General features: G+C 42.7%; 2 protein-coding genes and 1 long non-coding RNA gene across 7 annotated transcripts in view; 1 reads left to right on the top strand and 2 right to left on the bottom strand.

Moving 5' to 3' along the window:
• Positions 1-13,775, bottom strand: part of LOC106747033 — a 117,607-nt gene extending 103,832 nt beyond the window's left edge. Inside the window, exons 1-8 of the mRNA XM_014624275.1 lie at positions 13,402-13,775; positions 10,759-11,654; positions 8,491-8,747; positions 7,610-7,997; positions 7,266-7,518; positions 6,982-7,173; positions 4,889-5,573; positions 4,686-4,782 (exon numbers count right to left, since the gene is read on the bottom strand). Coding sequence (XP_014479761.1) covers positions 4,686-4,782; positions 4,889-5,573; positions 6,982-7,173; positions 7,266-7,518; positions 7,610-7,997; positions 8,491-8,747; positions 10,759-11,545 — 2,659 coding nt within the window. The 5' untranslated portion in view covers positions 11,546-11,654; positions 13,402-13,775. The remainder of the gene's footprint in view (positions 1-4,685; positions 4,783-4,888; positions 5,574-6,981; positions 7,174-7,265; positions 7,519-7,609; positions 7,998-8,490; positions 8,748-10,758; positions 11,655-13,401) is intronic.
• Positions 13,776-13,935: 160 nt separating this feature from the next.
• Positions 13,936-20,394, top strand: part of LOC106747034 — a 108,722-nt gene continuing 102,263 nt past the window's right edge. The window contains exons 1-2 of the long non-coding RNA XR_001374633.1: positions 13,936-14,018; positions 15,381-15,450. This is a non-coding gene — a long non-coding RNA (uncharacterized LOC106747034). The remainder of the gene's footprint in view (positions 14,019-15,380; positions 15,451-20,394) is intronic.
• LOC106747032 (E3 ubiquitin-protein ligase MYLIP) overlaps positions 15,782-20,394 on the bottom strand; it is a 228,297-nt gene continuing 223,684 nt past the window's right edge. For all 5 annotated transcript variants that reach the window (XM_014624269.1, XM_014624270.1, XM_014624271.1 and 2 more), the window contains one exon: positions 15,782-18,972. In XM_014624269.1, the coding sequence (XP_014479755.1) occupies positions 18,649-18,972 (324 nt within the window). In that variant the 3' untranslated portion in view covers positions 15,782-18,648. The remainder of the gene's footprint in view (positions 18,973-20,394) is intronic.

The raw sequence follows: 20,394 nt of genomic DNA, 5'->3' as shown, positions 1-20,394 counted from the left end.
GGTGAGAGGGCTGACATCTCACCCCCGTACGTTTACCGCGAAGACGGTCGATGGGCAGCGAGGGTGAGGCAGAGGGGAGGAGTGAGGATGAGTCGGGAGGAGAGAGGCGGCAGGCGTGTTGACGAGAAACGACGGGGCTGGCTCCCTAATTCGAATTTAGGTGTTGGGCGGGTTGGCAAGTGGGCGCAATGCGGTGTCACGCTGCGGGCGTTTGCTCTTTCTCCTTCAACCCCCCCCCCCCTCCCCCCGACCTGCCGGTGCCACCGTCGCTGCTTCCATTCCACCCCCTGCACACTTCCTCACCTGACGTACTCCACCTTCGCTTCGCCCCCTTTTGCTCCGTCCGCGAGCGAGCGCAAGCTTCTCACCCGCTAAGCCCTCCGCTAAGTCCCACCCGACACCTCGAACCACCCCCGGTACCTTCTAAGCTAGATCGACCGACCTTAATCGACCTCCTGATCTCGACGATCGTATTATACTTGCGTGCACTTCCTCCCCCGTCTCTCTCTCTCTCTCTCTCTTGCTCGCTCGCTCGCACGCCTTGCCCCTCGTCTCGGAGAGAACGCGATACTCGGAGTTACGGACGACTTCCACGTTTTCTTTTTTTACCCTTTCATGACTCTCCGTGTCGCGACAACTCTCGTCGTCGCAATTTACGGTCGCGCCAGCCGCGCTGAATTCCTACCACGGATTTAGATATTCGTACGACGCGTTGTCACGGACGCTTGGGAATGTAGATCCATCGAAATTGAACGAAGAAGTCGATGAGTTCGAAGCGCATTTGCACGCACCGCAAAAATATGTTAAGAAGTTAATAACGTATTGATTTTAACCCCTATCGGTCGTAAGTCACCTCTCACGTGACAACAATACTTCGTCGCTGCGGTCGTACGTCACGTAGGAGGTGACAAGTTCGCATATTTACCGAACCAGCTACAACCTAGTGAGAATCACGCATAAAAAGCTAGCGTCCGATAAGGGTTAAATGCGTCGCGGGGGTGAATCGTTAACACGCTTAAAGCGGGAATTTCGTAAATTGCGAAAAGTCGGCATCCGATTAAAGTTCAATGAAGCAAGATTCGTTCCGGTTTTGACAAAACAATGCCCACAGTTGTTCGCCAGAAACGCGTCTATTATTCAGAAAAATGTATGAAAATCTGTGGTGTGTCCGCATTACAAATAATTAAAATGGCATTATTTTGCGTACGTTGTAATTTTCGGCAATGCACGGTAAATTATAGACATTGAGAACGTGACAACACACAAGTGCCTTTTCGACAACAGCGGACATACTGTTCGCTCATACAGGGTACCGCAGTATAAAAGTCTCGCGGAACGGAAATCCGGAATCGGAGAGAGAATCGGTCGCCCTTTTATCAAGAACGATTTTCCACGAGCGGACGTTATGACCGCGATAATGATACTTAAGCGCCTCGGAAGAGCCATGCACGTGCATTTGGATGCGCGAGGGGTGAAAAGGAGGGATTCCGGTGGTATTAAAGCATCTGATATATTAAACTGCAAGATTTCCGGTGTATTTCGTGTCACAAATAAGTGGAGCGCGAAATTGGAAGAAGACAGTACGGTAGAACAGTGTTTCAAAAAGTAAAAACGTGCTATTTACTTCGCGATAAATTTTCTGCGCACTTGAGATAATTACGACATTTTTGGGATGTAATTATTTGTTTTTTCCCTATCGAAATAGATCAAGACCGAAACGATTGAAGAATCTGCAGCTAAGAAAGAGAATGTCCTGATGTTGGGACACCCTGTACAGAAAGGTCATTTGGTTAATATATTTTTTACCAGCTTGTCTTGGCCGGATTAAAAAAGCGACTTCAACGGCCTGCTCGAGTGCAAGTTTACGACTCCTAAATGGCAGGTTTGCACGGTGGTCTCACGCGTCCAACGGCGTAAACTCGAAGAGACGTGCCTTCCTTCGCTATAGGGGCGTGCACACCGCCGGTAAGTCAGGACGAAAAAGGAAGAGAACGACGCGAAAGTGTTACAGACTAACAGCAACAAAGCCGCAAGGGAACCTTTCGCGGTGAGAGGGCTTTTCTCGGGCGAACGCACGGTCGCGTCGTGTCAGTGGATTAAAGAGGCAAGGAAATACGCCATCGTGCGTGATATTCTCGTGTGCGAATTTACCTCTTCGCGTCGCAACGACAAGATTTAAACGAGTAATAATAACGAATAAGTATGAAACGCCCGAACGTATGAACATTTGCATAACCACTACTCCCGGAGGTCAGTACGGTACAATAGAGCACAAGCCGAAACGGAAGTGAAAAGGCGTTGGCAGATTCAAGATAAAATTTGCGTTTCGGGAAACATTACTGGAGAAACAAATCTCGGGTGCTTGATATTTAGGTCGGTACTCACAGCTGTAAGTTATTTGCGGTTTTTGATCGAGCATAATTAACTACGTACTCATGGATCGTAATTCAACCGCCTAGATCGATATTTTTTGTTGTATGAAATTAGTACCATAAGTTGAAAAAAATGAGTAATCAGAAAATAATCCAATAATGAATTATCAATGAATAATTCAATAATGAATTTCAGAGATTCACGAAGAGATTATTTATCAAACGTTGACGGACTGTTAATGGCGATTTTAAAGTATATTCTAAATTTTTACTCGGATATATGTCTCGCTATATTTACGGTGATTTTGTCAAACATCCATTAAAATCGGAAATGTTTTGTGTAATAAAAACACCGGTCAAACAGCAAATTAACAAACAGCGCCGCGACACACGTACTCCGCATCGCGCTGGCTCGAAACGTAATGACTCGATTACGAACAACTATGCGTCGAATGAAACTACTAAAATAACCGGCAAAAGAAAACAAATTTAGGCATTTTTTGTCGATCATCGTCCGTCTATGATTGACTGATACTTTCGGTGGCCGAGAAATCACAATGATCGATGCTCTCAAAATATTCCAGATCGACGAAATTGGTCAAATTATCAGGATAATTGCACGGTACGTATCGAAAATGTCACTCGTAGCATTCAATAGTTGTTATCGGATAACATCCAATTGTTAGTTAACATTGTGTTTCCGACCGACTCATACTTTTTCGTGCAGGACAATTGAGCGCCTGGCCATGATGATAACCAAGAACTGATTCCAGAACAGAAGATAAAATCGGTCGCACCGCTTTGGGTTATCTATGGAAAAAAAAACCGCCGAAGTGGAAGACTTAATTATCGAGCGTGTATGAGAGATATTTGCGAAATCGAGCGATGGAAGACGTTTCACCATGGAGGATATTCTACTGTTCGTAACTCGAGACATCGGGAAAGATCCGTGGAAAGGTGAGGGGAAAAAAGAAGAATATAAACGAGCGAAAGAAAGAGAGGAATAATGAGAGAAAATCGGAAGGTGAAAAAGATAACGAAAACTCGCTCGAACGCAAACCATCACCACCCTATTCGGATAGCTCTCCACCGTCAGTCCGCTTTTGTCTGTCGGATTTTTAAGAGCACCACTCTCACGTTTCATCCATTCACCCTCTCGCTCGCCTTCCATCGTACCTTCCCCGTCCCGCCGAGTCTTTGTGCAAATACGATGTGTGCGTGTTTTTACGTATGTATGTGTGTGCGTGTATGTATGTATATATTTGCAACTTTTCAAACGTGCCGCGCGAAATAAGATTAAAAGGCGTTGATGTTCGTTTCACCATCGATCGCTAGAATATCCACCTTATTTTAGACGGATTCATTTTGAAGATATAATATCTGCCGGGCGTGCGAAAATGCGGAAGATGCACGGCTATCATCAACGAATTAATTAAAGTCGAGAACTAACTGTGTACTTTGGTCGTCGAAAAGGTAATCTTCGCGTTTTACGATGTCATATCAAATATTACGATCGATAAGGCAAACTCGTGAGAACTTACGCAGGCGTTCAGCTTTTACGGGGGAAAATTCCCGGACAGAAGATGATAAACATGAAACTAAAATCTCGAAGCTGCGTGCGTGTCCTTAAGCGGAGATTAACGATAGCGAGATATACTAGCATAGATAAACTGAGCAAATCTAATAAAAGCCGATACAGAGAGAAATCTTCCACGGTGCTTGAGAGAGATCGCTGCACGGCCGCAGCACTTGCAGCAATGTGTGATTCGCGCAAGATTCTATAATTAGATGCGCGACCAAAAGACGTTTTAGAACGTGAGGGTTCAACGGAGAATTAGACGTTCGGCGCGCGATTTCGCAGCGCGGGATCGTTTTAACTTAAAAAGTACGGTTTAGGTAAGTCAAGTTAGCATTATCTAGCAGAAGTACACTTCAACTACGTCAGGTCAGGAGGAAACACTTCCCAAGAGTTCTTGTTGATCCTTTAATTAAGAACTACTAGGTAGGTGCATTACCGTGCAGTGAGACGAGAAAAGTTTAAAACTCGCAGAGTTTACTCTTAAAAACGCTTCAAGTCCATGATAAACTAAGGCTAAAATAACTCGATAATCTCGACTTTCAGTTTTCACTCTTTACTGGAACTTGAGAAGAATCAAGAAGATATTTAAATCACTATCTAGAAGGTACTTATATCAAGTATAAAAAATACATGTATAAAATTATATTTATATATAAATTTTTAAATATATATATGCACAAATCTCATTCACTGCACGGCAAGCGCGCTTCAATCGAGATTTGATTGCCACTTACCTTGTTCTTTCTCCGGTATTTTCGTCGGTATCTTCTTATCGGGAGCCTTTGGTGAACAATTCTTGCGCGCTGGCCTGACCGTTAAAGTCGGCGGAACCTGTCGGAGATAAGCAAATAAATGCAGTAACCTGACCGTGTTGGTGCATAACAGACTTTATCGTCCATTACGTGCGCACGCATCGGCTGTTTACACATGCACTCACCACTTTCTCGGATCTCTCGCCGGACGGTAACCTGGCTATGGCAGCATCGGGGCTGTCCTCGGGCGGCGGAGGCTGCACGATCCAATTGTATTCCCGCTTCTCGACGGGCAAGCCCCATCTCTCGTACTCGAGACTTTGTGTGCGTAGGGTCTCATAGCAGTCCAAGCAGACCACGGCAAAGTCGCCGTTCTCCAGCAGCAGGCTCTTCTCCGGCTGCCTGTGATACCTCAAGAACGGGAAATCCTTGACCGGCAAGGCTCGCACTCGCTTCCGGTACGTCGTGATGCCGCATACGTAGCAGCAATAGTCGTGGGTGTTGTACTGCCGCTCAGCGGCGTTCACTTGCTGACCACCGGATAGAGATTCGTATCGACGCCATTGCGCCAACAGCGAATGATAACAGAAGGTGCACACCAGCGCGGAGCCATCGTCGCGCAGCTGTTCGGCGTTCGGCGGAGATTGATGACGCAACAGTTCCGGAAAAAACGGCGCGTTCCGGCCCTGCGGACGACCGTACAAGACTCGAGCTAGGGTCAAGTCACTGTGTAAACCGCACAAGAAACAATAGATCGAGCTGCTCGACGTGCCCGGATTGCTTCCGAACGTTCGATCCGAGCTGGAGCTCGGCGGCGTAGCGATCGACCGGTTCACGTCGCCATTTGGATGTGGACTAGGAATATCGTACCTGAAATTTCACAAATATCGCGAACGTTATAATATTAGTCTCGTAATCTATATATATATACATAGATATATATTATCTGTTTGTTCTCTATATTCCTACGCATCCTTTGACCGATTTGAACCAAATTTTATATAGCTACTCTCTAGTACCCCTTGGAAAATATAGGGTACATAAAACCTAGACATCCAATCCTCTCCCATTGATTTTACCTCCTTGACACTTTGTGATAATATATATTTCAGTTTAAACCTATATATGTATAGAATAAAATGTATTTCTGTTCTTTACACGATCCTACATTTTTTAATTGCCCTAGATCAAATTTTGCACAGTTATTCTCTATAGGGTTGCCACAGAAAATAAATTTTGAAATTCCTTATTATTAGAAACAACGTAAAAGTTTAGTAACAATATAATTCTGAATATAAATTTAGGCCAACGAAAAATAAAGGAATGTGGGAAAAAGAATACAGTTGAGAGCATTTAAGAAAATTGTGAGCAAAATTGAAAATTCCAGGTTTTTCTTGACATTTTAAATTTCCACGACTTTTCCCAGTTTTCCCGGCTTTCCAAGTCTGTAGCAACCCTGTCTCTAGGACCCTGAGGAAAATATAGGTTACATTAATTATGTATCACTATGAATTAATTTCAAAGTTATTGTTCGATTGATCACATTTCCACAAATGTTGACGTAAATATAAGAAGCCCGGGTAGTTTAAGCTAGCATTCAATAAGAATGCAAACTTAACACTTTGCGGGCCGCGCATTTATCGAAGCGCCGTTACGCTGCCGCCGGCGAGATTCACGCAGATTCTACTGCTCGCCAACGGTGATATTTACGCAATTTTTCGATACATAAGTAGTTGGTATATAATTATTATTAAAGAAGGCACTAAAATAACTGTTACACTATTTTTATTCCAATTATATTAGTATTGGCATTTTGAGGGATATCTAACGTAAGTTTCCTATATCTGAAGGTAGCGAAATCTCAAACTGACAAAACAAGCGTCCGCGAAAAAAGATTTTAATAATAGACAGTCTGTTGAATTGGGAGAGGAAAACAGTTGAAAACAATGTTTCCTGATCAAACCATCACGCCAGCGTGATAGCGGCCGATAACCGTTGGCGAACAAAAGTCACGCCAGCGTGACAGCGGCCCGCAAAGTGTTAATGAAAGTGGCGCCTGCTCGAATTGAGTAATCACGCACACCTGAATTGCTCAAAGGAGAGTGTGAACGGCTGTCAATCGTTTTGTACGCAAAAGCGTAACACCGAGTCGTAAATTATTATATCGCGGAAGTCATTTCGCTCGAGACTAAGACGCGTCTCGTTTTGCTATTAACTCGCGTAATGCATGCACAACATTTAAGAGGTACACAGCTAATATAATTCGCGGCGTACTAACCTGCGGCGTTCTAAAGGAACCCGTTCGGCATCCATACTTTCCCACTGTTGCGCAAGATGATTCACGCAGTGACTACACGCTAATACCCTACCGTGGCTGTCCATGCAGGCATTTTCCGACGTGCGTACCATTCCTCTTAAGCAAGGAAAATGCATGGCGTGTGAATTCATTCCTTCCGGGCTCGTAGATAACCTGAGGACAAAAGGTGATATCAGTGATATCTTGCGGTGAAGTGACGTCGACTGTGATCTCGGCGGGCTTCGCTAAGTAGAGAGTAAACTTACCACTCCATGTGAGTACGTGGATACAATCTCTCGCAAATATAGCACCTATAATTTTGGCCAAGTACGACGGTCCCATTTTCCGCGGGGCCGTTGCTAGGTGAATTTCGTTGCCCAGGCGCGGGCGCTTTCGCGGTAGTGCTGCGCGGCTTGTTGGCAGCGACCGTTGACTTGTTTAAGTCGTATGGCTTGAAGCGAATATCGCTACCGGCTGAATTAGCTGGAGATTTCGGAACAGCGGGCCGTGGCGAAGGACCTGCGGTGAACACGTCCAATCCGTTCAGGATGAAGCGCCCGTATAAAAGGCGAAATAAACTCTCGCAGATATTCGTTAGAATCAAGCTAACCTTGCTGACGAAAATCCGTACTCTGCCCGGCTGGCTGCACTTCGTGATTTTCTCCGCCGAACACTTGCTGCTTCTGCGGGATAGCTTTATAACAAATGGAGCAAACTTGCACCATTCCCTGAGGACTAATAGGACTAGCTCCTTGTGGAGGTCTCAGATTACAAATAAAGGGGAAGTACGCCTCCTTCTCGGGATTAGCACAGCAATACATAAGTCTAATACTGGATGAAGGGTACTCGAGAGCGCAAGTATAGCAGATAAACGTGGTTGTGTCCGTCGCAGGTGCTTGCCGCTTGCGAAGCATATAGTTTCTCTCACCGTGCGGTGTTCCCCGCTGCTTGTACGTTTTCCATTGTAATAAAAGGTCATTCTGGCACGTTGAGCAGGCCTGAAAATCCACACGTGAACTGTTACATTGATTTCAGAGAGGCGACGAAGCGTGTCGGAAACACGCATCGGCAAGTGTATAACAATAATAACAATGATAATAAGAATACTCTCCAAATTTCTGGGGTAAAATCTCACTCGAAAGTTAGAGCGACCACCGAGTCACTCGAAGTCGAGTGATTTTTCGCTCGTATTCTCCACCCTGAATCGTCGAATGAATATTTTCATTCGAAATTGAAGAGTTTGACGTAACTTCATCGTCACAGGAAGATATTCTCTTCCAATCGATTGAAACATTCGCTCATATAGAATCGGAATTCACTCAGAACTTAAGTGAAACGTTCACTCTTGCTGATTTCGAGTGGCGGTATTTTCACCGTCGCTTCGAGTGAAAACACTGCCACTTTTCGCCCGTTTTGAACGAGATTCCACCTCAAACATCTAGAGAGTATAATATTTATCAGAAAATATCGGCTTTGTGTCGGGGAATATACCTGCACTCGACCGGCACTGTCCATAGGTCGACTCCTACTTGGCCTGGGATGAAGCATCAATGACGGAAAGAACGGCGGAGGACTGGCAGAAGGATGCGGCAGGCTTGGCAGTGGCTTCGCTGCGATGTGACTGAGGGATCCTCTCTTGAACTCGTCTCCGCACACGTAACAGACCTCCGTGGCCGAGTTCTTGTCCGGCATCGAGAGATCCAAGATGTCCGTGCCGACGCTGGACGACGATCCACCGCTATAAATAGCTGCAATTGCAAGTGCGAGAGACGATCGGTTATGCATCGCACGCGGTCATTGTCGAATCGAGACGGCGACGTAAAATCCGCGAATACAACAACTGGGCATTTCCTAGCACGCCTTCGGCATTATCATCGCGCCGCGCCGCACGTGGCCCACTTAGAGCCTGCACTTTTTCGCGAGTTTATCGGCTACGAGTACAGAGCAACGGATAGAGAGAAAGAGAGAGAGAGAGAGTTCTAGTCGCAGTTGACGACGCGATCAAAATGTTTTAATAGTTCCATTTTAAAACGACGACCTGGTTATCTGCGGGGCGCGCTGACTAATGAATATCGGATCGGACGAATCGAAATTGTAAAGGTCATCGAAGCTCGACACTCGAACCGCGGCGTGAGCAGGAGGAAAAGCATGGAATCGCCGCGCCTCAGATCGGATGTGCGCGTCAAGTGAATCGGACGGTCGGCTCGTCGTTCTGCAACGACTTCCACGGTCTTATCTGCAGAACTGTTAACCTTTACTTTCGAACGTTTACATCGGTGCACGAAAGGACTAAGGCCAGCGTAAATAGCGACCCGAATCGTATATTTACCGCGTACACATTCTGACGGGAGATAACTAGTAACAGCGGTGAAATACGGTTTTTACTCTTATCAGATAGCACTTAGCGATTTCGCGTCGGCTATTTCGTCAGTACATATTGCGAACATCCGGCGTTAGAAGTATTAGAATACAGACGTATGCGACAATCGTTTTTTTTTTCTTGTTTCCCGCAAAGTGTTTTTCATTCGTTGTGTGTTGCATCGCAATTATCCTTGTACAGTCGGCGTCATATATGCTGTACCGTTTCCTAGATTGAAATTTTTTCCATGTTACGCAATTTTTAGTTTTTGACATGTACACGTAAGGTCGAAACTATTATAGTTAAAGCCTACTGTTATAACTAGAGTTACTTCTGCGATTTACAATCTTATGCATTATGCGTGTGAGGCTAAAAATCGTAAAACTTTCCGTCTAGGAAATGGAATAGCATACATGACGCCGACTGCATTAAATATTCTTCGTAACGAGCCAAGTATACATTCCTAAACTGAGAGCGTTGCTTTCTCTGTATAACGAACAGAACATTCTTTGATTCCCTTGAAATTACGAGTAAAGACGGTGGGTTGACCTCAGATAAAGATCCAATTAAACTCGCCCGGGTCAATTTAATAATTAGAAAGATTCTGAGGCACGGTCGTCCCCATTATACTCTATACATTTGTTCAAAGATCGACTGGTGTTTATTGATGTAACAATATCGTTGTCTGAGCAAATTTATTGACAATGCCAAACGATTTATTATATAAATCATCGAATTACAAGAAAAAAGAAAAAAAGTAAACAAATCTCTTTTAATAGAGAAGTGCGGAAATATAAATATATTTTTTTCTTTTCTTTTCAATGAATATTTCAAGGATAAATTAAGGCAAATCTTATATTTACGACTGACTCAGATTCATCTCTAAATGCTTCATAATCAAGTGAAACAACTCATACAACATCTGAAGATGAACTTAAGATGGTCTTAAATATATATTCTGACTATAAATACCGCCTTAAATTCAGGTTTATTACAGCATAGAAACTAATTTGCATTTTCATATATGTTTGGTTTTTTTCGTGACTGTACTGCATTCTTCATTAAACTAATAATTTTGTCTAATATGTTTTTCCCCAACTATTTCTTCCGTTGCAGTTTTAAGTTTATCTTTTATCTGTGCTCGGGTATTTTCTATTCCAGAAGAACCTCTCTTAACTTGAAGTTGGCATCGTGAATTTTATTGTTGAACTTATCCGTTTACCTCTTGTTCTTTTAAATTTTCTAAACTGCGAATTTCGGCATCCTTTGTCTAAATAATAACAATAAGAACAACAGCATAGAAACTATCTTCGAACTGCCAAATATTTTAACTAAAGAGATGTAAAAAGCGAAGAATTTCTAACGTAATAATTGAAAAACAACTAAAAACAAATCGTAACCTTGCGGTTGTGGTGGTAAGGTAGGTTGTGGTGCAGGTGAGCTCCTAGGTGCATGTCTCAGATCCAACGCCGCCTCATTGGATATTCTGGTGTCTTCGACGGGCTGCCGTGGACTTTGCAACCTTTGGTGAGGTGAGTGCAATCTCTGGTGGGGAGATTCCATGGTGAGCCTCGCTTGTTCCAAGTGCCTATGCGTTTCCGCTGTGTTCGAGTGTGGCCTCGGCAATTCGACCGAATTCGACGGCGGTCTAGTTTGCTCGACTCTCGGCGAGGGTGAGTTCGGTGGCAATCGCGGAGAGATGCCGACCGGCCGGGCGTCCTGCCCTCTCATCTGCGGTGTTTGATCGTTCGTCAAACCCAGGACCTGCGCGGCGTATTCGCCCTGGAGTGCCATCTCGGCCCCCGTGAAGGGGCCGCCATCGCATCTCTTCAGCCAATAAATACGCTGACTGTGAGGCCTGGCGTCTTGCTCGTAGCTCTCCCATTGTTGCAGCAGCAAAGTGTAGCAGAGACTGCACGCTTTGACGGCACCGGTCCTGGCACCCTCGCCACGGTAGCCGCTCGGCGGCTCGTGCGACTCGAGAAACGGGAAGTAGGGTTCGTTTGGCGCGCCACCAGGGCTTGGTTTCACTCGTAGCCAATAGTGCTCGCTGTGGCCGACGGCGCCGCAGACGAAGCAAATCCTAGCTCCTACTCCGTCCTCGGCGGACGGATTGGGCTGAGGATTTGCGAGTGATTGCCCTTCAAGTCCCGGCTCATTCTTCACATATAACTTGCCCTCCATCATGTCAGGAAACCATTGGATCTTCTTAACGCCCTCTTATATCTTCGTGTTTGGCACGCATGCACGATCAGAAATCACAGTGACCGATGAAACTTCTATTTCTCGCGTATATCTGAAAGTACAGAACGAATTTACAGGTAAGTCACACGGGCACCGTACATATCTGGTTCAGGGTCGGGATATAAATTACATGCCTATTTATATTATTATTCATAGCAATATAGATATGAACTTGCAATGTAGATATGAATTCATAGCAATGTAGATACGAACATATAATGTATTCCTTTACATATTCGATATTCAGCTGAATACGATTGCAACAAGTGTGTTAAGTATTTTTAAAATTGAATGCACCGCAAACTGTAAGTACTTGAAAGCATTTGGAACACCTCATTGTATGCAAATGAGATTATTTGGGTGCAGCTGCGACCTCATTTCACGGAAGGTATGCAAAAATCATTCGCAATATTCCAGTAACTCTCGAATTTAGTTGAAATGCAGATACACTTACGGGTATGTATACGTGTGTATATATATATATTTGTGTGTGTGTAAATATATACATTCGACGCATTTGAGATATTTCTTATCGGTACTGTCACAACATCTAAAAGTACCTCCAATAGTACACATATATTGAATTAGAAGTATACAAAATATAAACACACTGTTATAGAAATAGCAGATCACATATCAGTGTATGTTGTATACAATCGAGCGAAAGCAAATTCAAGTTACAACAGAGGTGATGTGTTATGTACAACTTATGGCACTTATCGTCAATGAATGAAGATCACAGGAGAATTTCGAAACGGAATTTTACAAATTTTAATCTTGTTGCACGCGTATGATACCTCCGATTTAAATTACATTGTCAAACACATATAAGTGAGATGGAGGAGGGGAGAGAGAGAGAGAGAAAGAGAGAGAGAGAGAGAGAGAGAGAGAACAAAGTGATACCATGTACAAATGCTGAAGCAGTTGACAGGCGAACGGGTATTTTTACAGTTTGTCAACAAGCAACGGATCCATTCAAAGGAATCATTCAATGAACATTGACAAATTCGCGACATGGTACATGNGGGGGGGGGGGGGGGGAGGGGGTGCCATCCGCGATGCTTTAACCACCGTGGACATGTGCGGTATTATTGGAGCATCGTTACAGCGACGTTTACCGAGACCGACCAGAGATCAACTTCTCGGACATCGGTAAGCGAGTGCAAAATGAGGGTGAGCATGTTTGAGGAGGAAACATTCGCACATCGGTAACATCAAGAGCGAGGAGCGGCGGGCATCGGAATGCGGGTGAAGCGCACGGATGAGACGGTCGTCTCCCTTCGACGACAACGAGTTCGGGTGTCGCAGCTGACGAGGTGCTGCCCGAGTGCGGCTGTCCGGCAGGTGAGAATCGACGAAACGTGTTCGGGCACAATGGTGGTGCGCGCGGATCGCTCGGCCCACGAGAGTTACGTATTCGCCTTCTCGAGGGGATCTCGGCCGAGACGCGCCCGGCGCATACAGTGTCGGGATTTATCTCGAAGGCGTATGCGGGAGCCACGCCGCCGCCACCGTCGCCACGAGAAAGAAGCTCGCCGGAAGAAGGAGACGGGCGGCGCGCGGATGTCCCGGGATGTATCCGCACTTGAGCCGCTACCGAAATTACGGGCCACGACACAAAAGCCACCGCTATCGCCGCCGTCGTCGTCGGCACACGCGCCGCACAGGCACCACCATTTCTCGCGTTCTCTCTCTCTCTCTCTCGCTCTCTCTCTCTCTCTCACTCGCCCTCTCTCTCTCTCTCTCTCTCTCGCCGCGTTAAGACCGCGAGCTTAACACCGTGGGAATACGACACTCACGTTCTCACAGTTCGGCAGGGCTGGCCACAACATCGCGCTGCTACTCGTCGGTGCTGCTGGCTCACCGCACACGGCGGCAGCTGCTCTCGCGACTCGCGGCTCGTACGGACAAAAGCTGGGCTCCCTTATCTCGCTAGTGCCTGCCATACGTGCCCGAGCAGTGCACGGTGCCGCGGGGTGTCACCTTGGTTGCCGCGCTGCCGGCCGCTCCGCTCATATTTACACCCGCCGCCGGCCGTCCGACACCACCCGAACACGTATTTCACTGTCGCGTGACTGCGAGGTACGACGGGATCGCTACGGGCGACTACGAAAAATACATTTTCCGATGGCACAGCACCCGCGACTTCGCCTCACTTCACCGCCATGTTGCAAAATCGCGATCCGCGATCCCATCATGCCACGCAGCTTCGTCATATGACAGCGCCGTCGCGCCGGCCAATAGCGGCCGGGGACGCATGCGCGCCGCGCCGACTCGCGACTCCACCGCCGCCAATGCGGAGCGTAGCGCAGCGTTCGAATTCCGTCGTTCCTCGCGGAAAGGGAGATTCTCGCACGGCTGAGTCTCGCGGAACAACAACGGCGCGCGATATTTCGCAGCTTCATGCGTCGTGCTGGTAAGAATGCCTTCGCGCGTTCGCGTATTCTTAAAATCTCTCCTTGCGAATACGTAAGATCGCTCCTTGCGTCTCGTGTATGTGTGAGATGAGGGATATTAGGTTGTAGGTCGTGAGGTAACGGACGCCGTCGAGAGATGGTCGTAATTGCGCTCGATTGCGTCGCATTTCTGCGAATATTGATGGCCGGTTTCGCTAGGATAGATCTCCCAGCGACAAGTTAAAGATCGCTACTGATCGAATTTATCGATCGGTAGCGATCTTTAACTTGTCGCTGGGAGATCTATCCTAGCGAAACGGTTAACGAGAAAAGAAGAAAGTAAAGTCGGCCATGACACTTGTAATCGAATTTAAGCCGAACAATTTGAAGATAGATATAAGCATAGTTTAGTCTAATCTAATATTTTATTTGGTATTGATATTCTGCGAATATCGCAGAAAATATGCGATCAGAAAATCAGATATTAAGCATTGAATACACGAATATATTACTTGGTAAGAGACAAATGTTATCAAAATGGTTCGAAAATGCTATTCGTCGTTATTTATATCTTCGAAAGAAAATGTTCCATATATAATTGGATGTAATTATATATTATATTTTATTATATATATATATCCATATATAATTCCATATATAATTATATATGAGAATGCAATGAGCATATTCCATGTATAATTATATATGAGAAATTTTTCTCCTCTGGATTTAAAGTTTTATTTCACTATCATTAGTTGTCCGTCTCGTTGCATTTAGCATTAAAAATTACAGAATTTGCCGCTTAATATCGCGAAAAGATTAATCTTACTGTTTCATGAAAATATTATTGAACATTGAGTTTCTAAATAAAAAATTGTAACTAGATACTTTATCATAACATATGTCCGTATACTCTCTACTCAGATAGCACAAAGCTTAAAACAAGATATAAGATATCTGTATAGCATCTTAAAGATGTCTTAAAGACGTCTTATGTCCCAGTTTTAGACTTTGTGCTATCTGGAAAGCATGTAGAGCATATATGTTATGATGAAATATCTAGCTACAATTTTATAAACGTTCAACAATCAATTTTCGTGAAACAGCAGGATTAATCTTTTCGCGATCTTAATCGACAAGTTCTATAACTTTCAATGCTAATAATTAAGTGCAAACCTAGAACCGGAACATAAGACATCGATAAGACGCCTTAAACATGTCTTAAAGACGTCTTATGTCTCGGTTTTAGGTTTTGTGCTGTCTAAGCAATTACTAAATCATTCTCAGGAATATTATTTTACTAATTAATGACCGTTTAATTCACGATTCAGTTTTCAATCACGATTTTTTACAATAATTGCGATGTAAATAATTTTTTACAGAAACTGTAACGTCGACATGAAACAGGCTGCCCGAAGGAATTTCGTCTATATCTTCTTTTATTGGCGACACGTAAGTACGAAAAAGTAGTTTGCTATCGTCTTCCGCGGAACCGCTTTCTACAAACACGCCGACAACCGGTCGTTTCACCATATGATGCTAATTTTTGCGCTGACATGCAATATATGCTGAATCGAGGAAACGGAACGCGTGTGTGAGAAACGCATGACAAACGACGTCTCTTATGAAATTCTAAGACGTTTCGTAATGAAGCAAAATATTATTATCTGTGAAATGGATAAACGTATGATTTCGGAACGAGCAACCCTTGTAAAGCCGATTATTGCGGTAAGGAGTGGCACGAGTGGTTGTTAGGGTCTGTTTAAATAAAGAATGACCAGCCTTTGATTTGTTTCACAGTATTTAATCAACAGGTCGGGACATCGTATTGAACGCTAGAATTTATATCTCATTAAGTTGTGGTATATTTTCATGTGTACGCGTACTCTTATACCATGTCTCTCGGGGGAGTGTCCTGATATAATACTAAAAAATAATTGAAAATACTTTAAAAATACTCTTTGCAAATGATAACTTTTAGAAATACACTCTCTTCGGTCACTTCCGTTTCTACCATACAATTCTATCCGCTACAATATATTGAATTCTTTCTTATACGTTTTATACAGAGATTTAATCACAAAAAATTATTATTCGTAATATAATAAGTGTTATTGTTGTTGTCATTATTAGTAATCTTACACCTATCGACACGCACGGTAGTGTGGTACAAAGTTTTGTTTTTCACATTCGCGCGACTGCAGACCACTATTTTGTTAAGAACATGCTGGAGTTACAGTCATTCTCGAAAATAATTATCGCCGCCCGCGAATATCGCGATAGATCGTTTTACACACCACGGATATATTTTACTTTATCTTTCTGACTGAAGTGGTCTATTGTAGCGTTGCATTGAATCATGCGTACGTTTACATAATTTAAACTTAATAATCTTCTTATATACGTATATTGATTTTCGCATTAATATCTAAGAAATATAAATCACTCAAATCGATACTCTCGTAAAAACAGTGCAGCCTCGCTATCGTGCCGATATCTAGGGATGCTACAAAGTGTCTTACCGTATAGATTACTAAACCGACATTCGAACAGAGAGAAGGCTACACTGTAAGTCAAGAGGAGTCTTAAAAAGGCATTAAACATATTGGCATGTAAATACGCTTTCTTATAAATAATTATAAACTAAGTCTGGTTTGCATTGATGAATGACTATAACAATTATCATATCATGTTCTCTCACTCTCTGTATATATATCTCCCTTTCACTCTCTATCATCCTCACTTTCATTGCGCATACGAAGTTCGTAGAATATTATTTGCAGATGTTGGAAATAATTCATTAGAGGCTATCTTTCCACGTTGCTAACGTCAGACTCTCTTAATGATCGAGAAAGAAAGTCGGTATTTCGAATTTCAACAGGTTTATTTTTTATTCAGAAATGGCCCGTCTTTGTGTTTCCTCGAACACGAGATGCCATTGACTTTTTTACTCCACGAATTATCTTTTGGTTGTGCAAAGCACAGGCAATTAAGTTGTTTCGCTTTTATTATGCCTCGCTTGAAGGATGACGTACGCATATAGTATGTTAAGTCAGATTTGACATTTGGTGAACTCGTGACTTTTACTCATTTGACCCGAGTACGGGTTATCTCGTTTCTTATGTACATATATAAACAGATATTACGGTAATGAAGTTTCCTCTTTACGTAGGATGCCTCAACAAAAAATTAGGATACAACTCGCAGGAAATTGCGCTAACAATTCTGCAATGATTACGCATTTTAATTTCTACTTGTTCCGTTATAATGATAAAAATAGATCCATAATATACATGTAAATGTGATGTCCACATTGTGTCGCTCATATCATTATAATCTACGATTTAATTAAATGTAATCAGTGTACTTAGTATTCTAGATGTATTTTTTTTCTATATGTTGCATTTTTTTCTTGAATGTCACGCGGTTAAAGTAAATATCGACATCTACTACATAAGATTCAAATCCCATTTTATTGAAACATCCATTAGAAGTGACTCTGTCGTAGTAGTTATTTTGTAAACGATACTGCATATGCGTAATGAATAACGTGTATTGTATTAAAAATATGTCGGGTTACTGATTTCGATAAAAGTCTCGACCCAAGTAACCTGTGAGTGTATCTAGATCAGAGTAAACGTATGCAAAAAAAAGCGTATAATCTATCTAAGAGGAACGAAAGTATTGAGAAAGATCATGAAATAACAAAGATAAAAGAAAATATTGGTCCGATCATCAGTTAAAAATAAAAATCTACGCACAAATTTGTCTCGCCGAATCTTGTCGTAATACAAATTACATCTTTTTTCGCACACTTTGGCAGCACTGTTTCTTCTTATAGATCCATGCTGCTAATAGCACTTTTCGGCCGCTGAATTAAAGGGACTATTTTTAACATCATTATGTAGACGACGATGTAATCCATGATTCCGTCGTTGGATTTATCTATGACATTTTTGTCTCTCTTGTGTATCTCTTCGACAAGATCATCATCTTTAATCACAGTACCATCGAATCGTTTCTCAATTTTAGCATATTCAGACCGTTCACCCTGTTTGTTAATTATTCAAAGGGCGTACTTAAAAACTACTACTGAATAACGCATATTTCTTTGGTCGGAGAACCAAGTAGAGTTCTCCTTCATAATTTTATCGATCTCTGCTGAAGCGATGTTAAAATACGTTGTGCAAAACAATATACCGTAAAATAACTTGCAATCCTGTCTATGCGCAAGCACAATAATAGTGTTACATCATAAGCGCATGTTTAACTATTTAGCTGATATCGATAAAAGCTTACCTGCGGCAATCGAAAGAGGGGAAATTATTTTGACATTGTATATCTCCGAATCATTCCTCCATTGAATTAAATTTGTGCGAATGAAGAAAAGTAAAATAAAAATACTAAAAAAGATGAAAAGGAATAAAATAACGCGGAATAATATCAAAGTACACGGGATTGCATGTGAAAAAATCGTCATTGCGCGAAATCAAAGGCCTTCGACGCGCTCGATTCGTTCTCGGCGGGAAGATAAAAAAAAAGATAGATAGAAAAAAATTGCTTCACACTTCAATACGCCTTTCCTGCGCGACAAGTAACAATCCTGAAGAATTTCTCGAACGCGCCCAGTCTGCGCATAACGCGACGTTCTCAAATGTTATTATTCACCGGCGTCTCGCCGCCCAAAATGCGTTCCTTTATTTGTTCGGCCAGCGGCTTGCTAAATACAGGCTCGATTGTTTCCGACAATAGCTTGGGATTGTGCTTGTCAATGTGCGTCAGCTCGATCGGGAGGTATATCGTTCGGCAATAGTCGATGTTGGCCCGGCATAATGGGCAACGCTCGCAGCGACGAGCGCAGTCCAAACAGGCTACAGCATGTCCACAGGGAAACAAGGCGGTGTCCAAGCTTCGATCCATGCAGATCCGGCAAAGCATCGCATCCAATAATCTCGCCAGGCATTCTCGTGATTCCTGAAATGTAACGCGATCCGTTACGGCAGATTGTTCTGGATGTTACCGCGATATCGAGTCTATTTCAACGGGAGAAAAATCTTTCCATTGTACAGCAGAGATCAATTCATTATTTTAACACGTCGGCTGCTAGGCTGATTTAAATTGATTGCACAAAAGTCGAATTGATAAGTGAAATATTAAAAGTAGAGGAAAAGCAGTAGAGGAAAACTGACATAGACATGGTAATTTTGAGTCATGTTTCTCAGTCATAGAATATTGAACTCTGTCGGGCAGAACATGAATTTCGTCCATCGTTTATAATAATTAAAGCTGAAGTGACAGTTTCCGTTTGCAAGCGCGTTTGGTTGTCAGCGTCGTTTGATTTTTCGTTACGTTGAAGTTTTTGTTGAATTATTTTTTTGTGAAAATTAAAGTAAAAAAACCTGCGGCAAGTAATTTATTTCACAATATTATTTTATACCCAATGAGAGACAAATCATCGAATTGACGTCGAAAGAACCGAAATTACATCGAAACAACATCGATTGTGACACCGATTCGATGTTCATTTTTCGCTGGGTATTATGAGTTTTGAATTGTTTAAACTAATTATATTGAATTGTTTAAACTTTGGATCTTATGCCAATCTCAATCCTCTGTCACTAAACCATGCAAGAGAAGTTAGAGTTAGGTTGTTCTGTATACTTGAATTTATTGATCTTTCAACTTACATACTTGAACTTTGCTGTCAAATATCATTTTACAGAATAGAGTTGATATCCCCTTCCCTACCTATCTAAGTGATTGATTTTTCCTTTTTTTTCTTGTTTGTTCATTTAAGATGAAAAGAAGTCAGAAAATTCCTTTCCTTTAAAAAATTTTTTAAGTTTTAAAAAATATGTAAGATTAAAGGTAACATATATAAGGATATACAAGGTGGGCCATTTTAATCGACCCAGTCGAATATTTCGAAAACCAAGCCCGGGAGAGAAAAATTTTTCAGACAAAAGTTGTTTGGTTTCGAGGGAACCATAAGACGGTACCATTGGTTTGACCTTGAAGAATTATTTGAAAGTCACATGAAGGTCACCTCAATTTTTTTAAATGGCATCCTCTATTTTTTATTACATATTCTTGTAGCTGACCTTGAGAGCTTTCCAAAACACTATAATGAAATGTTTCTTCATTGAGTACTTTTCGAGTTTCTAAAAGCGTCAATCCTCAAACATCTTTAAAAAATAGTTACTGACAAAGAAATATATAATAATTTTCATAAGACCGTCATATATTTTGATGCAGTGTTGCTAGTTTGCACATCCTTGCACATCAATTTTAATTTTCCATCTTCAACAGGGCCTTAGAGCTCAAAAACAAAATGGTACGTCGGTGTTTTAATGCTTTTCCTCTACAGTATGTAATAATGTGATTTCATATATACAT

The sequence above is a fragment of the Dinoponera quadriceps genome, unplaced genomic scaffold (assembly GCF_001313825.1).
Source record: "Dinoponera quadriceps isolate SergipeBrazil2010 unplaced genomic scaffold, ASM131382v1 scaffold2099, whole genome shotgun sequence".
Taxonomy (NCBI): Eukaryota; Metazoa; Arthropoda; class Insecta; order Hymenoptera; family Formicidae; genus Dinoponera; species Dinoponera quadriceps.
The sequence above is the reverse complement of the archived record's forward strand: the minus strand, read 5'-3'. Positions and strand labels throughout refer to the sequence as shown.